The sequence below is a fragment of the Natator depressus genome, chromosome 8 (assembly GCF_965152275.1).
Source record: "Natator depressus isolate rNatDep1 chromosome 8, rNatDep2.hap1, whole genome shotgun sequence".
NCBI lineage: Eukaryota > Metazoa > Chordata > Testudines > Cheloniidae > Natator > Natator depressus.
Window position 1 is genome coordinate 62,485,491 of NC_134241.1, and position 9,084 is coordinate 62,494,574.

General features: G+C 41.2%; 1 protein-coding gene across 1 annotated transcript in view; it reads right to left on the reverse strand.

The window, feature by feature from the left end:
* The window catches only part of KCNT2 (potassium sodium-activated channel subfamily T member 2), a 277,251-nt gene extending 271,006 nt beyond the window's left edge, over positions 1-6,245 (reverse strand). The window contains exon 1 of the mRNA XM_074961164.1: positions 5,791-6,245. Within this exon, the coding sequence (XP_074817265.1) occupies positions 5,791-5,885 (95 nt within the window). The 5' untranslated portion in view covers positions 5,886-6,245. The remainder of the gene's footprint in view (positions 1-5,790) is intronic.
* Positions 6,246-9,084: the final 2,839 nt, after the last annotated feature.

Below are 9,084 nucleotides of genomic sequence, written 5' to 3' on the forward strand. Positions count from 1 at the left end.
TTTACCTAAGACTTTTGGGCTAAACTGTGCTGTTTAGGCACAGACGTGATCATTGGAGAGAGTAACAGAAGCATTGCCCTTCTCAGCTCTAGCTTCTTCCCATCCCTTTGGGAACACACACCCAAGTTACATTAGTTTGTGTATCTAACCTTTGACATCAGGTTTTTTTCTTTTACATAACACTCTTTCCCATGTTTATCACATGGAGCTTAAAAAAAAAAATCAGCATAGCATGGACACAAAGAAATAGTTTTTGTATTTTAAAAAAAAAGTGTCCCATATTAATTTATATTATGAAACAAAATACAACAGGAGAATAATTCTCCATCTCCACTCCCTACAGTAAGAGTCCATGCTACTGTCTGGCATTAATAACCTTCCCTAACAGGCTTGGATTTAAAAATAAATAAATAAAAAAAATCTGCAGGCATAGGCAATGTATACGCAAGGACTTAAGACCTCCACACAGATTTTCAACAAATGTTGCTATCTTCTCCAGAATCTAAGTTTCCACTCCAAAATGGGCCAGATCCTCAGTTGTAATTCAAAATAGCTTTATTGACGTCAACAGAGACATGCCAATTTACACAAGTTGAGGAAATGGCCCATGGTAGTGAAAATCGCCATGTCACGAAAAACCAATTCATTATTGTCTTTTTCAGTCTGCTGATGGACAGAATAAAACTGTGATACATGGTCATATTTTACCCTGTGTGTTTGAGCAAAACTTCCATTATCATAAATGGAACAGTAGATCCATGCACAAAACAAAAATGGAATGTGTTTCTAAGAAGAACCCCATTTATCTCAATTTAATTTTGAAGCCTATTTCTGGTCACCCGTGCCAGCATTACTAAAGGAAAATAACAAGTTTTAAATATGAAAATAGCAGAACCATATATTGAATACTTTTTCTATCAGTTGCAAGACTGACCACACTTCTGACTAACCAAAGAACAGTGATGTTTACACTGTCTTTAGCTGCAAAGCAAGAAACTGAGTGCCTTGTAGGAATTTATGGATTTTTAGTAAGCAAATATTTGTGATTCTTATCTAGGATTTACCTATGATTTAATAATACCTATTAAAATATAGAAAACTAGAGTACACTAGAAAACAAAAATAAATATCCCAAAAGAAATTCCAGAAATAGCAACATCTGTTGGGTTCATACCAGTGCCCAACATGCCCTCCAGCTTCCCAGAGAGAAGGGCATAAAAGGGGGGCAGTCTTCAGTTCCTTCACTCTAGTTCTTTTGCTAAGACAGAATGTCAATTGCTAAGGACTTGGCAGTCGTAGGGAAGAAGGGCAGGTTGTGGAATACATGTTCACACACATCTGAAAGAACCACAGTTACTGTAGGAAAACTGATGTTCTTTGAGCGATTTGTCCACATGTATTCCGTTTCTGGTGACTCACTCACAAGCAGATTTGTATTCTGGAGGTGGTGCTCAGAGTCTATTGAGATTATGACTGCAGGACAGCTCTGCCAAACTGGTTTTTGGATCTGGAGACCTCCAGCAAGGAGGTAGATGCTCAGTCTACTGCAATGATGACTGTGGGACAGATCTGCCAAAGTGGACATGGGATTTAGAGCCCTCCAGCAATCAGTAGTGCTGGGAGAAGGTGTGAACTGAACTTCAGGTAGTTGCTCTACAAATCAATGAGATTGGGACACCCCACAGGGAATTAGCAGAGGCTGCCTGAGCTCTGGTGGAATGGGTCTTAATCTGTCCATGTGTGTCTGTCTAAGTGGCCCACCGTGAAGCATATTTTAACACAGTTTTGAGGTCCATTTTGACATCCTTTGGGTGAACATAGGTTGACCCTTCATTATGTCAGCAAATGTAAGGAATAGTCTAGGAGAGTTCTTAAATGGCTTTGTTCTGTGTATATAGTAAGAAACAGACCTGACAACATCCAAGGGGTGGAGTTTAGCCTCTCTCCATTTGGCATGAAGCTTGGGGAAGAAGACAGGTATGTGGATCATCTGGTTAAGATGAAAGACAGACACCATTTTAGATAAAAACCTTGAGTAAGGTCTTAGTCACTGTGCCATTTTGGAATACTGTAGAAGGTGGTCCTGCCATGAAGGCCTGACTTTCTCCCATACTACTGGCTGAGGTTTTGTCCTCGGATTCACAAGGTCAGTGTACCAAAAATGTCTGGGCCATGCTGGGCTATCATTATCATTAGCGATGCATCTGGCTTGACATTCAGGGGAATTTGGAGGGTGGGTATACATAAGCCCCATTGAGCCTGGGATCAGAAAAGCATCTAATAGAGAAGTGAAGGAAGTTCTGGATGACTCTGTGGCAGAGGAATGGTATTTCCTTAATGGAGTGGACTAGCAGGTTATTGGGGTACTGCGGGAGGTGGTCTGGACGGATGAACAGTCTTCTCACTTTCCAGTGCCAACAAATCACATTCAGAGCTCTACAAAAGGAAGAACTTAAGTTGCAACTCCCTGGATTTCTGGCTTCTTTACAAAAAGGAACAGCATATAGAGCATTTTCATGTTGTATGTGCTTTTCCCAGAAACAAGACAAGTATTTTAGAATTCAAGTATTACATTAATAGTTGATATACATGAATATTGGCTTTAGTATATAAAATGGGACTTGAACTCGTGTCCTTTGAAAAGATGGTGGTGTGAATGATAAATAGTTTGAGAACCACTAATCTAAATAATACATCATGATTGACACTCACACATAAGTTACATTTTAGGCCTGGTGAGTTACAGATATAAATATTAAAAGACTTTACATTTACTCCTGCTATCTGAATTTAGGTGAACAAATCAGGATGCACAAGAATCTCAGGAAAGAGGGATTTAAATAAAAATTAATATTGTACGCTGTTTGCAGCAGAAAAATAGAACTATGGTCTGTCAAAAACTAATTCATGTTTATGTAACACACCAATAAAACAGATGACATTCACAAATAAGTATGCAATATTAGTGTAGCATCAATTTCGTGACTACTCAATAATAGCTAATAACAGCTAAACAGTAACCAGCATTCCTAGAGACCACATTATGTAATCTCCCTTCATTAAATATTTCCAGAAACTAAGTGCTGAAAGTATTTGTAATATTCCCAAAATGTCCGCAGAATGAGAGTCTTTATGCAAAACCATACATCAATCATTCATAAGTGATAATGTCACAGTAAAAACAGTATAGGATTGGTTTAGACTTTTGCAAAAGAAGTGCAATCCACATTCTGTCAGATTTAATATTGTAGTAAACAAGATTCTTTCATGTTTTAATATAGTACCCAATGCTGATAAATAATTTAAAGTAACAATTTGCTTTGCACTAATCCATGGGTATGAGTTTATAGTAAAAGTGCTGTCTGTTTAAAAATAACCAATAATCATGAAAAATATTAACAGCAGTTCTAGTGTGATACAAAGTACCTGTAGCAATATTTACATTGTTTTCTTTTTATTATTCATACTTCAAACAGGAAATTCTACAGCTCAGTGGATGCTTGCAGTTTGTTCAGTTGCAAATGAAGGTCTCATGCACTACATCTTTTGGGGGGCCAGATCCCATTACCTAGAAGTCAATTTGGATTCATCATTGACTAACATGCAAGCAAGGCTGGACACTTGACTACCAATAGTTTGTATTAGAATAAAAAAAGAATCTCAGTGGTTTCATGCGATTTTTTTTTTCCAATTGACATTGCTACTACATGTCCCTGCATGACAGGATTATGTACAGGTATATTATCAGCTATGATTTACTACTTCTGCAGTAAAGATGTTGTCCAATGAAAAATGACTTACCAATAGATAGATGTCCTCTGGAGGAATTAATTTAGCATGTTCTAATGAAGAGCTTGCTGATGATGATGCACAGTAGTTTAAATAATAAAAATAGCATTTTTTTTTTTAAAAAAATGTTTTATTACTTTAATTTTGGGGGGGAACACTTTCCAGTATTTGATTTACTTGACATACATACACACACACACACATAACCTTTTTGTGATTTAGAATTAAACCTGAATGTTGTCCTTGAAACAATACAAATGAGAGTACTGTATTGGTCCTCAGATCTAGGTCTACCATCCTGATTGAAGAAAAAAAGTGCACCTACAAAACCATGTAAGTTGGATGGCAAAATATGTAGAGTTATCACCAAACACTTAGTGCTACCTTAGTGATTCTCAACTATTTCCATAATATGACACCATGTTCCCACAGAGGAAAAATAGTTTGGGGCCTTCTTAGCTCGCAAAAATTAAAGGTGGTGTGGGTGGGAGGTGATTACAATTTTCCCACAAGTCCTGACCCTCAGGTTGAAAATCCCTGGACTACATGATATCCATGTATTAACATAGAGGAATGGTCTGTTGTGTTACCATAGTTGCATGTAGAAACCAAACGACTGGCCTGTCACAATATAGATATGCTCTAAGTCAGAGGTTCTCAACCTTTTTCTCTTGGAGGCCCCACCCCCCCACACACACATACTATAAAAACTCCACAGCCCACCTCCATCACAACAACTGTTTTTCTGCATTGTTAGGGGGTAGAAAGCAGGGCAATTGCCTGGGCCCCATGCCACATGAAGCCCTTCAGAGCTACGTTGCTCAGGCTTCAGCTTCAGCCCTGAGTGGCAGGGCTCAGGGCACTGGGCTTCAGCCCCTTGCCATGGGGCTTCAGCTTTCTGCCCTGGACCCCAGCAAATCTAACGCTGGCCCTTTTTGGCAGCCCCCCAGAAACCTGCTCGTGGCCCCCTAGGGGGACCCGGACCCCTGGTTGAGAACCACTGCCCTAAGTTACCATATGTCAGAGCTAGACTGAAGATTTCACTGTGGGTACATGAGCCCCATGTAGCTCTGTAACGAATGTATATGATCAGTATAGCCTCTCACAAGGAAAGTTTTAATAATGTCTGAAGTTTCAAATGCAGAATGTGACTGTGACTTAGATGAGATTTTTTTTAATTTAAATACCTTACAGAAAAATTTGATAGTCACATTGAGTTTAGTCTTGTAACTTTCTCATACACTTAAAGAAGTCAAATACACAGTGCACCGATATACAGCAATGTTTAATTGCCTCTCACATCCCACGCTCAGCACGGTGTGCAATAATTCTTATCTGTTGTACACCAGGAAGAATTTAGGCGCACAATACAATTTTAGTGCACAATAAATGTCAGTGCTGTTTCTCTCTTTAGGTCACTAAAAGTTACTACTCCGCAACTTGTGTTTTCATCTTCAGTGGAGAACTGCAATATAGCAGCTACTATATGTCTACTAGCAAGGGCGCTGGGCATTCATAAATCAGTGCAGCTCTGACTGCTAGAGAAGCAGAACAAGAGATGGACCCCATTGCCAATTTTCCTGGTCTGAGGGTGAGCACTTCAACCAGTCAAGTCAGCCTCCTTCACTGTTTGGAAGATACAAAGCAGCTTGACTGTCCTCTGAAGGAATCAAGGTAGTTTCTCTCCTTTTTGGATGAGTGTCTCTCTCTCTCTATATATATACACACACTGGTACTCACATATTGGCTGTGTGTGTGTGTGTGTGTGTGTGTGTGTGTGTGTGTGTGAGTGAGAGAGAGAGAGAGAGGGTTTTATACATGGGCTCAGCGCTCTCTGTTCTATTTACATAACTCGATAAATAGTAACAGGTTCAACGTTTCTAGGAATTTCCCTGTAGAAAATGGAAGAAGAGGGAATTGTTGTTAGCATATCCCTGCTTCCCACCCCTCTTTTATCGCCCTCTGCCGTGTTTGCAGAGCAGAGCTGACCCCCAGACTCACCTGTCGTCGTTTTGCCATCCTTGGTCTCCCAGAAGCAAATCTCGAAACCTATACCTGGGAGGAAGAGGAGGCACCTCACTCTCCAGATCCACCATCCTACCCTGGCAGCCAAAGCCTGTCCCTCGCGGCTCAGATAGCAACAATCCGACAAGGAAGCAGGGAACCGAACGGGTTGCCCCAAGTCAGTGCCGGCGTTGAACACACAAAGGCAGAGAGCAGTCTCGAGTCCTGTGCTGGGAAGGGGACGCTCCACAGCATCGGAACCCGTCCCAGCGTGCCTTGCAGAAGAGAGACCCGAGGTCGAAAGTTATTTTCTTGCAGCCGCCGCTGTTCGCAGCCTTTCCCTAAGAAGCAGGTGCGGCGGACAGGCAGGGACCAGGGCTGCATTAGATGCACACACAGCTCACAGGCTCTGGGTTGACAACAAAGAGACGCCTGCCATACGCAGCCATGCAAATGATATTTGGAGCTGCCGCTGGCGGGCCAGCCAATGCGATTAACTCTCATTAGCATAGCCCAGAGAAGGTGAGGGGAAATCTCTCATCGCCAACCAATGGGATTAAATGTATTAGCATAATGTGGCTGTGGGATTTTCTCAATTCCAGACACAGGGCTGGAGCAGCTGCAGAGCCCTGCGGATGCAGGTATAGCCTCAGGGATGTCCAGAAGTCTCCTTCAGAGAGAGGCATTGCACCAGATATGGATATACAGGGCATGCGTAACCCTGTCCATCCCTACCCCAGGCATACCCCTGGTTTAGGGGACCTCTACACTCAGGCTGGCGCAGGGGAGGGGCAGAAGCTGGGTGTGGCCAGGCTGGAAGAGAGAGACGAAGCACCTGGACGGATCTGTGTCCTTCAATACCAACTCCCTTAAGGGACTAGTTAAATTGAACTATGGGGTTTCCTAAATTTCCACCCACAATTCCCAGAAGGGACAGACATTTTCTTCCACAATACCAGCAAAAGCCTTACAACGGCAGCACAGTTTCTGGGGGATCTAGGAACCATGGGATGCACTTCAAAATCTTTCTCTCCCACTAATAGGTCTAGTGTCAGTGTGGATGCAGGGTGCTTAGATTTTGCATGGGACTGGATTGTTCTTTTGCAGTGTGGTTGCACGCTCCCAAGTCAAATGACTGACTCAATCCTGGTAAATCTGTAGTGAAGACACACTCATAGAGGTCGCTGCACAGGTTAATCCCTGAAGGGAGGAGGCACAAACTGCCTCCCCTTGATTCTGTATGCCTGAATCTGTCCTGCAGTGTACTTGTGGCACAGAGCACTAGGAGAGGCAGGATATCCAAGGGAAGTGTACATTGTCTGTTTTAACAGAACAGTTTGGCTTTTGTTTCTTTAAAGGGGCACCACAGCTTGAACAACACATTTCCAGCTGACAGCGCTTAACTAGTTGTTTTTTAAAAACTACATCTAAGATCACTGTAACTGCATATGACCAAAGAAACAAATTCTCTATTTTGTCATTGTGTTTCCTTTGCATCTTGTATTCCCAGTATATGTGTAGTCATGTCTTGGATTTCGCTGGTGGTGTATGCTTCTCCCCTGACTCTGTAACAGGGTGTTTAATACTAACAGTAGTAGCAACAAAGAGAGAGGGAGGAGCCGTAGTAAAGATAGCTGAACATCTGATGCCATATGGAATATTAGTCCCCCACATTTGATTCCCTTCACAATCTACTTTATTCTACTAAATGCAGCCCTTCTTGTCACTTCAGCAGCAAAAAATGAAGCATAATTGTCTTATTTGCTTTTCTTTCTAGCAGCATTCAAGATCTTTATTTATCATTACATTTTAATAGTTTTTAAATAATGGGTCTTATTCATTCCAGTTTTACACTGGTGTAACTCCACTGAAATATTGCCACTACAAGTGTTATAAAATAATCAGGCTACAAAAAAGTCATAGCATTTTTTTAAAAATCATGAGATGAAAAGAAATAATAATTTGTAGGAATTTATTTGGCAGCTGATTATTAGCATTTAGAGTTCATTCCAATTTGCTTCTATAACCATCAGGACTAGAAACATGCCTCCCCCCCCTCCCCCGCCGAAAGCTGACATTCTTACTTAATCGTATGCCTCTAGGAGCTGGGGCTTTAAGGGAAAAAAAGCAACACATATTGGAAGATTTATGAGGAAATCATGAGAGTTGGCAACACTGCTTTAAAGTGAAATAACCCAGGTGAATCAGGCTCAGTGGGCCTGGCTTTGTCACTTTTCCTCCTTTTTCAAACTGATGAACTCCGTGAGCCCTTTTTGTACTATATGAGGAGCTGAAGCCTCAATTCGTGTGTGTCAGGGAGGAACTTCTAAAGAAAACAATAGATGATATCAAGCTGGAAGGGGTTGCAAGTGCTTTGGGGGACAGGATTAAAATTCAAAATGATCTGGACAAACTGGAGAAGTGGTCTGAAGTAAACAGGATGAATTCAATAAGGACAAAAGCAAAGTACTTCACTTAGGAAGGAACAATCAGTTGCACACATACAAAATGGGAAATGACTGCCTAGGAAGTAGTACTGCAAAAAGGAATCTGGGGATCATAGTGGATCACAAGCTAAATAGGAGTCAACAGTGTAACACTGTTGCAAAAAAAAGCAAATATCATTCTGGGTTATATTAGCAGGAGTGTTGTAAGCAAAATACAAGAAGTAATTCTTCCATTCTACTCCACACTTATTAGGCCTCACCTGGAGTATTGGGTCCAGTTCTGGGCCCCACATTTCAGGAAAGATGTGGACAAATTGAAGAATGTCCAGAGAAGAGCAACAAAAATGATTAAAAATCTAGAAAACATGACCTATGAGGGAAGATTGAAAAAACTGGGTTTGTTTAGTCTGGAGAAGAAAAGACTGAGGGGGGCCATGATAGCAGTTTTCAAGTACATAAAAGGTTGTTATAAGGAGGCTGGAGAAAAAATGTTCTCCTTAACCTCTCAGGATAAGACAAGAAACAATCTGCATTATTTGCAGCAAGGGCAGTCTAGGTTGGACATTAGAAAAAAGTTCCTGTCAGGGTGATTAAGGACTGGAATAAATTGCCTAGGGAGGTTGTACAATCTCTCATTGGAGATTTTTAAGAGCAGGTTATAGTAAGATGGTAATAAGATGAGGCCCTGAAACATAAACCCTTGTATCAGAGGCCCGGTATGAGGCCTAAGGCCTGAACTAAAGTAATGGTCAAGACTGTTAACATAAATCAAAGTTAAACTGTGAGCCAGAGGCAGGCCCTGCTCACAGAAGCTGGCAAAGAAAGGCTGATGTTGCAAAAATAC